Consider the following 15,580-nt stretch of genomic DNA (forward strand, 5'->3'; position numbering starts at 1 on the left):
TCACACTCTGCCGGTGCAGTCATTGCTGATATCCAGAGACTCCCATGAGTAAAAGCTAGCAATCTAGTTACACTTTAAAGGCAGAGAAAGGTAGCTGAATAAAACTGATGAAAAAGCTTATCACTAGGCCTAACTCCCAGATTCTCTCTCATGACTTATCCAGCATCATGAAGGAAGCAGAGCAGTTCATTTAATTTGGATTTTTCGCTTTGAAATATCACTGATCATATTCTTCCCAAAATCTGGCCTACTCCTGCTCTGTCTTGTTAAAGTTGCCTACCCCACTTTCAATCACTTTTTCTTTACACTTGTTTTCTGACCTCTTTCCCAAGAAGTTCACATGAGTTCTTGTGGTGTTTTAGGGAGTCCTGAATGGCCTGGATCTGCATGGAAACCGCAGACAACACTGCCTCTTCTAATCGGTTAAACTCATCAAAGCAGCCCCAAGCTCCACACTTCACCAAGCCCACAAAGATCCGTCCCATTGACTTCACATCAATACCCTGAAAAGCAGACAGAAAAAAGGATCCTCTTAATGGCAGTTGTTGTTAATTACCAGTTTCAAATGTGCTGCTGTCAATGTGAAAACAAGCAGAATGATAAAAAAAGGTTTATTCACATACCAGGTATCTATTTTCCTTCATATGTGTGTTGGTATGACATACTATTAAGTAATACAAAACCTTTGACAGTCTTTCTGGTAGCACCATTATACCTCATCACAGTTGAACACCAGCACTTGACGTCCGAACAACCCCCCCAGGGCTTTGACCGACTCAGTCTTCCCTGTGCCAGCAGGTCCATAAGGATTACCCCCGAGCCCCATCTTCATGGCCTGGGTCAGAGTGAGGTAGCACTTATCAGTCAGCGGAGTGTGCACCAGCTTAGCCGCATTCCCCTGGGACACAGGAAAGAGAGGGTGGTAGAGGAAAGTGAGTAATAATGAGAGAAAGAGTAAAAAGGCAACACAGTGAGGGGGCCAGATAGAAGAAAAGATATGGGATGATATAGAGGTGGGATGAAAATGAAGGACGGTGAAGAAGGGGAAGAAGCCAACAGAGGATAGAGGCAAACAGACAGATGATGGATTAAGAAAGGAAGGAATGAAAACCAAATAAAAGACAGGCAAAGAAAATGAACACGATTGAGACTGCGTCTTGCTTGTGTTTTTTTTTTTTAAAGAACTGCAGAAGGGAAAGAATGCAAGTTATGTCTCTATATGTGCATAAACAGTGCCCCCAAAAGGTTAAAAACAAGAAGTTCAAGTTAAGTCCAAGAGCATAGATTATTCAAGTGAGATCTTAAGTAAGGGTCTCACATAAAAATAAAAACATGGAAGATTTTTACATTATCACACAATTTCTCGATATTCAAAATCCCACAAATTTCTCCATTGAAACCAGTTCATCTTGAGGCACTCTGGGACTATGGTTACATCAGGGGAAACTACCACCTTAAAAACGATATAGCATGTATACAAATGTATGGGTGCTGATTATTACATATTATATGAATGAATCATGCTTGATACAACTAGAATGCAATATGTTAAAGTCCTAAATTTAAAATGATTTGGAAAAAGTCTGTGAAAAAGATTTAGTGCAGCCCAATAAGCAACAGTTTGAGTTGTGGAATGATCAGTCTGTTAACCAAAAAAAGTGCAACCAGCTTAAATCCATGCCAACACACCTGGTATTCATATGTATAGCTGAACTGTGCATCCACCATGTGTATGAGGCAGCACTTGTCGGGTCCCATATAGAAGCGAAGCTGCTTCTTCCAGGCCCAGGCGTCCAGGCTGGTAACTCCTGCATGATTTAGCTGCTTCACCACACTGATGTTGTGGATAATATCCAGGATCAAAGCCTTCAGCTTCAGCTGCAGGACGCTGGACTCTGTCCAAAAAGACATTATGATTATTAGCAGGGCAGAATTAGTAAAGCCAAGTAGCTATTAAGCTGGTAAATGAGAATCCTTAATGTCAGTATTATGCAGTATTCAACAAGACCAAATCTATTAGCAAATTGTTAAACACTGATGTTAAAGTATAAGACATGAAGCTATCTTCCTTTTTTGATAAATTACATTTAATGGCTAAGATTCTTGGAAAAAAATCCTTCTTTGTTTATTGATTACAATAAATAGTAATAATACCAAATATAACCATAAAAAAACAAGGTGTTTTTACTGCAGGCTTGCTCTTAATAGATGGTAGAATCCTATTGTAAGTAGACAAAAAAAGCAATAATCAGCAGTTTTTGTCAGTTGTACGCAAAGCTTTTGGGAGTAAACAGCAGAACTGTGTTGATCAGCGAGAGGTATGAAAGGGGCCACTCTCCAGACCCCCCCCCCCCCCCCCCCACCCCCTTATTTAATTACTTATTATGTTATTGCTGTTAAAATATGTGTCTGTAAATAATAGCCATATTAATAATTTCAAACCAGAGCTTACTGTACAGAAGTTTGTAGCTGCAGTTTAAGACTGTTAATACATAGCACCAGTCCACACTTTTGTTAGATGTTTCATCATTGTGCTCCTTGATTCCATTTGTGGTCAAGTTGTATTCAGTCTGGATTGTACAGTTCTTTGCAAGTTTTTTTATCAAGAGATTAGATGGGGGAAGTCTGAAGGAGTAAAAAAAAAAAAAAGAGTGCTGCTTTTGTCTAAACAAAAAGACAAGTATGTTTTCAGTATATACCTATTGTAATGAATAGTAGCATGTAAATTGAAATGTGTAGAATTTGCAACACTCTGAAAATAAATAAAAAAATAAAAAGAAAGTGGCCACTCACTGTGTAAACAGACCAAACATCTTATGTGGAAAAAAACATGGATACAGCCATACATATATCTGGCAAGTTAATATAGCCAAAAGAGTTTGACTTTTTGTTTTACTAATCAATACCCTGATGAAAGTTAATGACCAGTTCACAACGAATTCAAACGTTTTACATGTTGATTTGGGCATCTGCTTCTATAAAAATGCACATGGCACTATGCTTTAAAGGGGACAGTGGGGGAGTTTTTGTCATACAGACATTTTGACTCCATACTGTTGGGTTATGGTGGGTCCCACCGTCATGTACAAGGTAGCTGATCTGAATGCCATGCATGAAGGACTGCATCAGTGATGTCAGCCAAGCCAAGGAAGTGTGGAAATTACTTCGCCAAATGTTCATCATCCTATCTTGTCTCTGTGCCAAAGGAGAAAAAGCTCCCACTCTTGCCTGGTTTATGGTCCATTTATTTAGACTTGGAAATGAGATTATCCTTCTTGCCATTACTTGAGCTGTTTTAATCAGTATTGCCACTTCGAAGCCTTGAATGGCTCACCTGGTTGATTTGAGTAAGTCGTGGAAATGGGTGCTAAATGTGAATGGTAGAGGTTTAAATGCATTCACAGAATCAACCACATTATCTACAAATATAACAGCTTATATTACACTGTTTCCCTAAATAACTGGTATGTTACTACTATAATAATAATAAGTAAATAACCAAGTCAACTAATGAAGAAACCGTACCCTCAATAGCACACTACAAGTAGAACAAGGAATTCTTTCATAAATAGATTTTTCTGACACTGACACAGAAATTTGGAGTTTGGCAGTTGTGTCCCTTGAAATGATGCCAGGGTTTAAATCTCATCCATAAATAATAAACCTTGATCAAAATCAAAAAGTCATTTGAACAAAATGTCAACACTATATGTAGCTCCTTTGGCTCCAAGTTATTAACAGCCTGTAGTTTTAAAGGGTGTTGGCTGTCTGCAGCCTCTTGTATCTGAATGGTTGTCAAGTGATTCACACGAGAGCAGTCACTCTGTCGCTTAATCTCTCAGTTCTGAGTAACAACCTAAGATCTTGATCAGTGCTCGGTCCTTAACGACACAAGAGGGAGTCTCACAGGGGAACAAAAGCAAGTGTCAAGTAGCAACTGTTTATGAGGATGGCATGGTAATCTGTGGGGTTAAATGATCAAGTCTGTGACAACACCAAACAACAACAAAAGAGAGCACAGAAGGTAAAAACAGGGGGAAGGGGAAAGGCAACATCCTTGCTTTATCAGGCATTCTACTTATAAGTTTTAGCATATAAAGAAGACCTGTTGATAAATAACGTCATAACAGGTATGGTGCTGCTTCTATCACTTTCCTCTCTCTGGGTTTGCATTAGTCTCGTAACAGAAGTTGTTATACACTCTAAGGAACAAAAGTTATCCCAGAATATGAACAGAGAGTAGTCGTTTAAAGCTTGGGGAGATATCTGTATTTCCATAATCAAAACAGAACTACCTGTGTTAGCATGGTCGGAGCTGGTGTCCACTGTGGTGTAGTGTTCAAGCTTGGCAGTGAGCTCCATCTCCAGCTGCTGTAAATTGTGTTCTTTTAGAGCTCGTTCAACATCTTCAGTGAACTGGATTTGTTCAGCCAGACACAGAATCTACAAAAAAAGAACAAAATTTGGGCACTTCAGAGTAATCAAGAAAACGTTTTAGCTGTAAAATCTGTAATTTCACATCCTGGAGAGCAAATTACCAACATAAGTGGTCTTTGAGAATACCCTGGGCACAGGTATTGTTAAAGTTTAACTGCTGTTGTACCCTTTCAAAAACCTCTGGGGATTTTCAGGAATAAAAACCATTACGCATCTTCAAATACAAAGTTTGAGTTTACCTGTGATGGGTAGCGAGAGGGGTCAACTCCCCCTTTCTTCCCTGCCGACAAGCATTCATAGAGCAGGTGCTTCAGAGTCTCCTTCATTTCCACAGAAAGATCACTTAGCCATACCTAAAAAGATGGGAACCACAACCAAAAAAAATATACAAATAAAAAATTTAACTGAAATAAAAAATGTTTTTTATAAACATCCCCACAAAACCCCAAACAGAAGCTTTACCTCCACAAGGCTTGAGATGCGTATGACATTTCTGAGTGGTACAGTTTCTCCCTCCAAAGAACACATGGCGACAATATGCTGGCACTGCTCATCAAACACAACACTATGGATACCTGCAGAAATAACACACGCAACTTCACCACACTGTGTATCAGAAAAAGTGTAATCATACAAGAAATAGAGGAGAAGAGAGAGTGAAGGCCAAAAGATAACTGTTAGAAAAACAGAGCAGAGCAAAACATAGGGAAAAGGACGTACAATACAACAAAAGAGAAATGCCTGACCTGCAAACAGTTTCTTGAGGTGTGACTGGATGACAGTTGGGTTGGTGGCCTGACCAAGAATCTCTAACAGATCATCATCTCCTATGAAATAGAAACGTGGGAAGGCAGATCGCTTCTCCTACAACAGCCACACATAACAAAAGAAAGGTTGTGATGTTTGCAGACGGTGCTTTAAATATAAAACCTTTGCAATCAAAAAATCATTCATGTACCTCTAGGAACTCATTGAGTGACTTTTGGCAGCGCTGCAGCTGATCCAATATGGTGACCAGGGAGTTTCTGATGCCTGCCCTTGAGCTCAGAGAAACAACTCTGCTGTCTCTCTGAATGTCTGACATTATAGACCTGTGAAACAAACAAAGAAATAGTTTTGTACGTCATGAGAAAATATACGTTATGTTTTAGAAAACTGCAGTCAACCTTAAACTGATATTTGCAGAATGAAAATATATAAGATTATTATGAGACAAAGGCATACTATAGAAGTTGAGAAGGAATATGGGATGTTACATAACATACAAACTTTAAGTTTAAATTGCAGAGAATAAAAATAACATCTGACGATAGTGCTTGATTAGTGTTCATGCTACCACTCGGTCAAATTTAACAGATGTATTTTCAGCCTTCATAACTCTACCAGCCAATTTACAATTCAGACCAAAAGCTCTTGATGTGTTGCGATGCAGTCACATTCAGGGTACCTGAAGTCTTCATCGACCCGTTTAAATCTGGCCTCCTCCCTGGGCAGTGCCCCTCTTCCAAATATGGGCTCAAGGTAAACCCAACGCCTCTGGATAGCATTTAGGCTCAGCAGGTACTCATCCAAGTCTGACAGACGGACCTCCCACAGACTGACCTACACATACATAAAACTATGATTATTACTACTTTATAATTTTTTATAACAAATTTGTAATAAAAACTAAAATCATGCACCAACTTCAGCAATTTGATTAAGTAAGTTATATCATTGTTGGGAAAAGGTGGCTGTTCAAGGATCAAAGGCTTTGATCTGACCTTGTCCTGGAAGCTGCGGTAGTAGGGAGAGTCTTTCAGAGACTGTAGCAGACAGCGGTTATCTCCCACCTGGATGAAAACAGAATGGTGTCAGAATGTCTGTAAATTCTTAATTCTATGATGGTGTTTAAATTTAAAAAGCACTTTGAAGTGATTTGCAATTTTCCCAATAAAACCATAAAAATATTGAGCCCTTACATTTTAACTGCTGCATTTCAGTGCTTAATAAAGTTTGGAGTGCCTCCAAGTGAACCTTTAAATTTGTCTTCCTCGGCCTGCATATATCTTAATGGCATTCTTATCTCAGTAAACCTAGGTCGAAAATACTGGTCTATTGCTACAAGTAGCAACTTGGTCAAATAATCCGGTCACATCATGAGTATGTATAACTTTTGTCCATTATATCATCCAGTTTCAGTTTTTGAAGAAAACATGTATTTATGTTAAAACAATGAAATCTCTATGATGATGGATTTCCCCTCTTTCTGAGAGCAGTGTAATGGTCACAGACGTTTCAATCAAACTGTAACCAGTTAGAATATATTATGATAAACATTTCTGGCTCAGTGTAACATCAGGCACCATGCGTGTTATGTGTTAATATACAATTGTAGGAGGTGGGCCCCTTTTTTTTTGTCTGAGTATCTACCTGGTTGACTATGTCCTTCCAGTCCTTGATGAGGGTGAGAGTACGCTTGCTGCTGTCAGTGTACTCAGTGAGGTTGAAGGTAGCTGCAGCTCCCCACAAGTCCAGCTCCCTCAGGGCTTCTCTGATCGTCACTTCTGCCTGAGCACGACTGTTCAGGTCCTATTTACATATGCAGGGATACACAGGGAGACCATTTTAGTTCATAAACCACTTTTATAAAACTAGTGCTATGCATAATGTACTAAACATCAGTATTTCTTCTCCTAGGTGAGGGGCAAAAACATTTAGCTCTGCAGCATATGGATGTCTTGTTCACTAAACCATTACGAACAGTGAAGATGCAGATAATCTATGAAATAACATACACATTGTTCAAGTACACAGTATAATTACTGAATTATTCTGATAGGACTTTAAATGACCTAATGACTCTGAAACATTTGTGCTATTAGAAAAAAAGAATTGTCTCTGAACAGGATGAAAACAAAAGGGCTGGACGAGTTATGCACAAAAAGAAGTCCGAAAGTTTTCCTGAACCTACGATAGCTGGCATCAAAATTCAAACTATCTGTTTTTAAAATGTGTTTAGACGAATGATGTTTGGAAGACGGATTGTGAGTATTTTGAAAAAAACTTGAAAAAATATAGATTCTATTCATCATCAACATGCCAAAAGTGTGTTCAAATAAGTGCATGTTAGTATGTGAATCTGCATGTAAATGTTCCTTTGTAAATTTGCAGAGGCACCAACACTTCCCTTATCAATGCACGCATTTCTTTCCTGCTGCTGCCCCCTAGTGTTCCTTCTCTCTAACTGTGGTAATTGTATGGAAATGTTACCAAACAGTTTGCACTTTTTTGAAATCATCATCAACACAGTGGAACTACAAAGCAAAATATTAAAAAAGAATAAAGGACTGTGGAGGGCTGTGTCCCTATGAAACTGCGTGCTTCCATCAGTATGTGTGAGTGTAAGTGTGTATATACCTTGAGCTCCAAGGCCTTTTCAACAATGGTTTCTGCCACACCCAGGAGGTCATTGAAGGTGAGTCTCTCTAGAGTCGTTCCTCTTTGAAGGCCAAGCAAACGGAACATGTCCAACCAGTGGTCCTGAGACAGGTGCTCACCTCGGACATACTTCAGCACTGGGACCATGTTCTGGATGATAAAGGAGTTGTGAAAACAAAAGTACAACTGAATACTAAAAACACTTCATAAATGTAGAATTAGATCTATAATGAAGTCTTGTCTCAAAGGTAATACTTCAACTATAACAACAACAACAGAATGCTGCATAAGAGATGGCATTTTCTGAACAAAAAAATATATGGTAATTCTTATTTAGTCAAATCCTCCAAGGATGCTACTCAAACATTTAAGCTCTTGTTGGCTTTAAGAACATCTGATTTGGCAGGCTATTGACTAAAACTTTTACATTGTTGAGTTTTACAACAATTACAACCAAGCCTCTATGACTGTTGTCAGTTTGAGTATAACCCCTAACTGAAAATGATAATATGTGATTCTCAAAAAAGTTTATTTTGGTCTGACACTGTTTGTTCATACAGTTCTTGTAACTAGACCCATGTGTTTTTCTGTTTAACCTTCAAACGCCTCCACCACAAACTTCCTGAAGTCTTCCACAGAAGCGCAGGGAGTGGTCTAGTTAGAAGAAGTGTTTCACTGTAATATGTTATTCTGTCAAACATTGCTGTTCTACCTTGTATTTGTCCACTTCTCCTTGCAGTTTCACAGACATTGCAGTAGGCTGCTCAAGCTTCCTGAGCCTGTCTTGCCATGTAAACAGAAACTCCTCAAACAGATAAATCTTGCTCCTGAAAGAAGGATGTAAACATAAAATTGAACAAAGATTAAAACACACATTTCTGAAAACTTTGAAACAACATATTCAAATTTAGAAGCCTGTGATCTATTAATGGAGGTGTGAACCTAACTCTTACCTGAATGTGATCCAGTCCTCCTGGGCCTTTTCTGTGAAGCCTTGCTGCCAGTCTTCATACAGACTCCACATCTGGCTGTACTGGTTCATGTCTCTTTTTGTCTCTTCAGCCAGAGAGAAGTCAGGAGCCTCCAGGTCAAAATAGGTGCAGTCCTCACTGAGGGGGAGAGGAGAACAGAGGAGTGATGTTATTATTGAAGATAATGTTAAGACCTCAGGTAAACACACCAAACGTTGTCTTGTATTTAGAAGAGAGACTCAAAAAAGTTGTCGTCTGAGGCAGTTCCTCTGCACGTTGCCCTTGGCTTCACAGTATGTAATTGGAGGAGGTAAAAAAAAATGATTGAGTGTTTCAACCCCCGTTACTAACCATGGGTGAGTGCTGTTTGGAGAAATCATTTGAACTGTATTAAATCTTTCTGGTTAAAATCTGTGTTCAAAATCTGAGCAGCTTTATTCTTAGAACTTCTAAAAAATTCAAAACAATCCCACTACCAAGAAGAGTGTGGGGAATTTTTTTTCTGACAACTTAACATCTGCTCACTTTACCCACTAAAATGATGAAAACAAAACATCCATACAAAAAAAAAACGTACAGCAGTTTACTGCGCACAAGCTCTAACTCCTGGAACTCTTGCTGCTTATCCTTGATTGTCTGGAGACACGCAAGAAGAGCAGCATGATCACCAGTCTCAAGCATCTCATCCTTAGGCTTTAGCTGGTCCCAGCGAGCCTTAAAGCGCTCTAGATCTGCCCTGTAGGCGTTGATCCGACCAGTGGCATTACTCCGCATCACATCCACCTAAGAGAAGAACAAGAGAGCAAAGGAAATCATTAGGGGAGAGAAATTTGTGATGAAGGTTTTGACAACATGATCATGCATGAGCATGTTTTTGGGTTGTGAGATATCACCTGTTCTTTGATCATGAGCTGATGGCTCTCCATAACAAGTTCAAGTTTATCCCACTTGGCTCTTAGAGAAGACAGCGAGTCGAGGCCGGCACCAGCCACAGCTCGCAGCAAGCGGTTCTTCTCCTCGGCATACTGGAATTCAGGTAGTATCTATACATATACATAAATTATAGTTTGTTTCATTAGATGTCCTGTCAAGCATTGTGCCCATCCTGACGCATGACATAAATGCCTATATATATAACCTCAATCCCTTAAGAGTTGGGATGCTGTGTAAAATGTTGACTTGTATTCCAAACTGTACCTAGCCAGAGTTAAGGATTGTGTTTGTTTGTTTGTTTGTTTGATTGTTTCTTTCTTTCTTTCTTTCTTTCTTACTTCAGGTTTGCGTGCTAGTATCTGGGTGTATTTGCCACTGGCTTGCCCAATCTCCTCCATGCTCTCTGGACGAGTGGATAGAGTTGCCATCGCCTCTGAGACAAAACTGTCTATGGCCTGTGTGTGACCTGAAAGAGAAGAAAACACACTCAACAACAGGTGACAGAGAAAGGAAAAGGAAAGTGAAAGTAAAGGAGGTTAAATTAGGTCAAATGAATAGAAACGGAAAACAAAAACGAAAGTACCGGGGCTCAGAATGGTATGAGCGGTAAAAGATGATGGCTGGATGGAAGTATAGAGACAAAACAGTTGTTTGTCATACCTTGTATGGACTTTCTGAGTGATAAAAGCAGAATGTCAAAGAGCCTCTGGATCAGGTCATCAATAACAGCTTTTACAGGCTCACAGTTGACAGTGATACAGTCCACCTTCTCCTGACTGACAAAAGCAAGAAGAGGATTAGTGCCTGTTACTCAGTCAGAATATAATATTTTTATGTTTGAGATTTCAATTAAGAATTTTTGACCTTTCACTACCAGAACTAAAGTAAAGAAGGAAATGTAATCCTGCTGGGAGAAAAATATCAGCTACAAATGGCCACAGAAACCCTGAGCCATTTGCTAAAGCTGATCCATTGAAGAGCCAAAAAGCTTTGTGGTCTTTCTTGAGAGTTAAAACAAGAATTTGAAATATTAAGATGAGTCTTATTGGTTGATAAAATAGGAGCCATCTTTCTTCATCATTATTTGTATAACAGACCACCGCAAATTTACAATCAGCTTGGATATATTGAATCAAATACACAAGCAAAACTTTTTTATGATAAGCACTGTCACTTTATCTGCTTGTGCTGATAACAATATGTGATCAGGATTTGAATTGAGCTTTCACTTTTACAAGGGATTTGCCTTTGAATATCAAAATACAGTAGATAAATCTTCAGCTTCCTGGTGTTTTACTACCACCCCAATATACATTTTGTGAGGAATTAGTTTATTACATCTCTGATGAGAGTGATTTTTCCTTGTTTGATTTATTTTGTCTGTTGATGTGTGTTAATATACCTGGGTAGACGTTCTGACTCTTTCCCTCTGGCTTTCAGGGCCTTGAAGTTTCTCTCCCAATCTTGCACAGAGCTCAGATGCTTCTCCACCAACTTCTCTAAATCAACCTGGCCCAGGACCACCCACTCCTAGAACACACACAAACAGAGAGTGGCAGTGGTTAATTTGTAACTAACATTTCCCAATTGTAAATGTTACTGAGTCAAAGTTGAAAGAACAAGTCATAGGCCACCAAAATAATACAGAAGTGAGGATGATAAAAGAGAAGTCTGGTGTCGACGAGGGCTTCCCCTTACATTTTGATATGCATGGGTGCTAACTGAGGGGAATGGATAATACACTGGGTTCACTGTTCTCTCAGGGTAATAGAAGGGGAAAATGCTAATAATTAAAAGCAGAACTTGTATTTTTTCAAAGTAGAAAAGCACCACTGATCAAAGTTAATCTCTTTCAAAGAAAACAATGAATGACTCAGTGTGATGCTTCAATGAGTAAAGATTAAAAAGATGTACTGATCAGCATCACAACATATCAATAAAAGGGGTTATAAAAAATAAAGCCTTAACCAGCTACTTCACTATCAAGTCTGAAATCTCAGTTGAGACAAAGAAAAGCAGGCTTTTAACTAAATGTGTGTGCCATCTGTTAAAATACATTCCTTTTTGTATTTTAGTAATTACCTTACAAATGAAAAAAGCCCTGCAACACCTCATTTTGCAACATAAAGATATTCTTTACAGGATTTCATGATTATCTTTAATGTCAGACTCAGCTGTCGTTCAGGCACCTTAAACTTGTGTTGTACAGCTTCCAGGCGGCTAAAGAGGTCCTCGGCCTTGCTGAAGATAGTGAGGAACCCCGAGGCATTTCTATCAATCATGATGCTGAAGATCATCTCCTCCCCCTGGGCACTGACTCCTTTGAATTGGTTGGGGATTGAGATGAAGCGCTTCATCTCCCTGAAATAACGCGATCGCACCTCCTCAAATGGAGGACGGAACTGCAGACGGCTCTGCCTATTAACAAGGAGGAGAGACACGAAAAGGTCGAAGAAGTATGACATGGCAAAGTGTGAGACTTAGAGGATGGGTAAAAAAATTAAGAAGTGGATGTCATTAGTTTAAGATACAGGAAGTAACATCTTTGGATGTAAAATAGAGGGAGAGAAGAAAGAAAAAAAACCATAATGCCATGAGGAAGATTATGTACAAGAAAAGCACAACTGTACATAAGTTTACTGACTTGAAAGTGAGGTCTATGTGTATTTCAGGCAGGTTCTTGTTGAGAGCTTCCAGTCCTGTCTGATACTGGTGTTCAAGAGCCTTGTATAGCTGATGGTTCCAGTGCTGACGCCATGCCTGCATATCATTAGACCTGAAGCCCTGCACAAAAAAAACCAGATTCTTCCAAATTTGTGCTGAAATAACTTTAGGGCTGACAACAGAGACCCATACTCCTGGTTGCAACAAATACCTGAGCCTCCAGAGTGGCAAAACCAGTACGGAGGTCCTGAAGGCCATCTTTCCAGCGCTGCTGGTGCCTCAATAAGTCCACATTCATCAGTGTCACCACCTTAGAAATGTACGAAGAGGTTTGCAGACAAATACAAAGGAGAGCAAGAGTTTTGTTACTGATAATAGAGAACGGTTTTTAAGGAATATGCCCCCCACAACTGGTTTAAATTAGTGCAGACTCGCTCTTTAATCAGTCAATCATTAGAATATCTAAGGTCAAAAATGAATAAATAAAGCAGCTTGTCACAACCTTGTCAATGAAGTCAGTGTGCCATTTGCGCAACTTCCTATTTTCAGTGGAGAGTTTCTCAGCAGCAGACTGAAGTTTAGTTATGTAGGCCTCCAACTCTTTGGGGTTGTCCCAAGTGATCTGCAGTTTACCACCTGCGTCCTTTGACTGAGAGCATGGGTTCTGAAAGAGACAAGCAGACATTTTCACACCAATTATAAATACAAAATTAACCCACAAACATTATTTGGGTGTGTCTGTGTGATGTACAAATTAAGAGGGAAAAACTTTTAAATTTTTAGAAATGCAACTTTTCTAAGAAGAGTAAAGGAGTACAGATACAGAAATCAAGAACATTTTATGAGTGATGCAAGCTCACACAAAGAATGCAATGTTGAGTCATAAGATTTCAACTCCATAGAAACAATGTGCCATTGTGTCAGTACCTTGATGACCTGCTCAAAGGCCAAGGCAAGACCAAGCATCATGGGTCTCTGAGAGGGAATCATCTGCTGGTCAATGGTGTTGTAGAAATGGGCCACCTACAGCGCAAAACATGGGAATAATGTAACTGAAATAAATTAAATAATGAAGAAGAAGAAAATGAGTTTGTATCTGATGAACACTCCCACCTGTTTCAGGACGATGGCCTGTCTGTAGAATTTGTCTGCAGTATTAGAAGCCTGTTGTATCTTGGCTGGGATGGGAAAGCCCAGTGCAGAGAGCTGCCTGACCTCCCTGAGCAGACTGACAAGCCTGTCTGAATACTGGATCTTCAGTCTGCCGTCCACATGGTCCAGGTCCATCACACGGTTACTGGCCTGCAGACTGAAGTAGAGGATAGGACCACTAGTCATACAGAATTTAAAATCTACTCCTACCAGCAAACATTAAAGTATGAAATGAAGATGATGATGCAAATGTAAAGGAAATACAAGAGGGAGACAGCAGTAGTAATTCACAAATGAAAAGGAGACATATTGCAAATTTAACAACATGTTTTACGTGGATATCATTTTAAAAGTATGTGTCTCTGTGTTTCCAACCTGATGCCTGACTTTGGGTCAGCCAGTCCAGACAGTATATCTCTGGACCAGTCCTCAAACTGTTCCTGTTCATACGCCCTCAGAACTTCCAGCAGGTCATCACAGAAATGCAGGAACCCTTTGAACGCAGACAGGTCTGAAAGCAGTGCCTCAGCTATCCGAACAGAGTCCTCAACCTAATGGAACAAAACAAGCACAGAGTTATAAAAAAGGAATCAGTCTGTACTATTCTTTTTATTCTCATTTGAACTATCTGTAGTTGTTAAATCAGCAAAACATTGTTGTTTTAATATAAAGTGTTTTTACAGCATCACCAACTGCCTACTTATCTTATAAAGGTTTGTTTTCTTACACATTGAAACCAACCAAAGTCTGCCAAATGCTGTTTGGTACCCTGCCACATAGAGTAAATAGTATCTGCGCAAACACAAACACACTCCGTCACCTTGTGTATGAGCTGTCGGACCCACACTATTTTATTGACAACCTCAGGAAGGTTCCTGCCGATAAGGGGTCCTGACTTGTCTCCAGGTCCTCCATGGCAACGACTCTCAAAGTCGATCTTCAGGCCTTAGAAAATAAAAAAAAGCAAACAGGGGTCAAGTTAAGGATCAGCAAGGTATGTAGGTAGTGCTTCAGTGAAGAATATACTTTAGTGTAAGTGGAGCCTTTGAGAGGACAGTTACCCAAACCAACAGAACATCTTACTGCCTGGTTTAAAGTGACACAGTTCTGACACAACCTAGAGGAGAGGGTTTCTTAACTGTGCTTCTATTGACTCACTTTTCTGTATCAGTTTGCTGTATGAGTCTGATACAATGGCTACCACCAGAAAATTCCACACAACCATGTCCAAAAATAAAATCTAAAATCATATGTTTGGCCAGATGTTACTAAGTTATTACCTGTGATTATGGGCCTTGACTGCCTCTATGTGCTCTAACATAGAATAAATACATCTGTCATGGAGCCTATAGTCTACACTGTTACATTTTAAATCTTCCTGAAGAAATGATGATACTCAGGCTGAGAAAAAGGTGCATATTCCTCTGGCTAATGTTATCAATATAGTGAAGTTAAAAAATGTGTATGCCTATTTTATGTATTTCTCTAATTAAATGTCATAAACAGTCTTTCTTTTATCATAAGTCTTGTTGAACTCCAGTTAAGGGGGGATTGATTCCAACCCAGTTCAGAGAACCTTAGATAATATACTGAGATATTTATTTTTGTTATTTTTAATTTAGGGCCAGTCTGACAATCCCCTTTTCATCTGAGAAATCTAAATCCTTCAGGCTTCTCCATCGTCTCCTCTAACGTTGCCAAACATCCATAAGTTAAACATTAAGTGAGCACATGACAACAAAGTTCTATCTGTGTTTATTCAACTCTCAGTCACCTCTAATACAGGAAGAAACGTACAGTAAGTGTTATGAGGCAGAACAGTGTACCTTTGTTGTAGTCTAGTAATCTGGCTAACAGGGTTTCTCTCTCTGACTGCAGCTCTTTACAGATGGTGGGACGCCTGATCAACTCTTTGTGCTTTTGAAACACCTGCAACAGCTAGCAAAAGACATAAAAACACAGGCATGTATGAGTTACCAGAACAACACACAATGTTTTTCAAC

The 15,580-nt window shown here is 39.3% G+C and overlaps 1 protein-coding gene across 6 annotated transcripts in view; it reads right to left on the minus strand.

Moving 5' to 3' along the window:
• Positions 1-15,580, minus strand: part of LOC117825947 (cytoplasmic dynein 2 heavy chain 1) — a 140,373-nt gene that overhangs the window by 117,866 nt on the left and 6,927 nt on the right. For all 6 annotated transcript variants that reach the window (XM_034701947.1, XM_034701945.1, XM_034701944.1 and 3 more), the window contains 28 exons: positions 15,404-15,515; positions 14,398-14,522; positions 13,953-14,128; positions 13,539-13,734; positions 13,353-13,448; positions 12,928-13,089; positions 12,637-12,735; positions 12,406-12,545; positions 11,951-12,179; positions 11,164-11,291; positions 10,422-10,537; positions 10,100-10,227; positions 9,722-9,871; positions 9,406-9,611; positions 8,811-8,966; positions 8,570-8,684; positions 7,837-8,007; positions 6,850-7,008; positions 6,201-6,269; positions 5,885-6,039; positions 5,396-5,528; positions 5,184-5,301; positions 4,900-5,012; positions 4,677-4,790; positions 4,296-4,443; positions 1,690-1,895; positions 716-898; positions 321-503 (listed from right to left, as the gene is read on the minus strand). In XM_034701947.1, the coding sequence (XP_034557838.1) occupies positions 321-503; positions 716-898; positions 1,690-1,895; positions 4,296-4,443; positions 4,677-4,790; positions 4,900-5,012; positions 5,184-5,301; positions 5,396-5,528; positions 5,885-6,039; positions 6,201-6,269; positions 6,850-7,008; positions 7,837-8,007; positions 8,570-8,684; positions 8,811-8,966; positions 9,406-9,611; positions 9,722-9,871; positions 10,100-10,227; positions 10,422-10,537; positions 11,164-11,291; positions 11,951-12,179; positions 12,406-12,545; positions 12,637-12,735; positions 12,928-13,089; positions 13,353-13,448; positions 13,539-13,734; positions 13,953-14,128; positions 14,398-14,522; positions 15,404-15,515 (4,086 nt within the window). The remainder of the gene's footprint in view (positions 1-320; positions 504-715; positions 899-1,689; positions 1,896-4,295; positions 4,444-4,676; positions 4,791-4,899; positions 5,013-5,183; positions 5,302-5,395; positions 5,529-5,884; positions 6,040-6,200; positions 6,270-6,849; positions 7,009-7,836; positions 8,008-8,569; positions 8,685-8,810; positions 8,967-9,405; positions 9,612-9,721; positions 9,872-10,099; positions 10,228-10,421; positions 10,538-11,163; positions 11,292-11,950; positions 12,180-12,405; positions 12,546-12,636; positions 12,736-12,927; positions 13,090-13,352; positions 13,449-13,538; positions 13,735-13,952; positions 14,129-14,397; positions 14,523-15,403; positions 15,516-15,580) is intronic.

The sequence above is a fragment of the Notolabrus celidotus genome, chromosome 14 (assembly GCF_009762535.1).
Source record: "Notolabrus celidotus isolate fNotCel1 chromosome 14, fNotCel1.pri, whole genome shotgun sequence".
Taxonomy (NCBI): domain Eukaryota; kingdom Metazoa; phylum Chordata; class Actinopteri; order Labriformes; family Labridae; genus Notolabrus; species Notolabrus celidotus.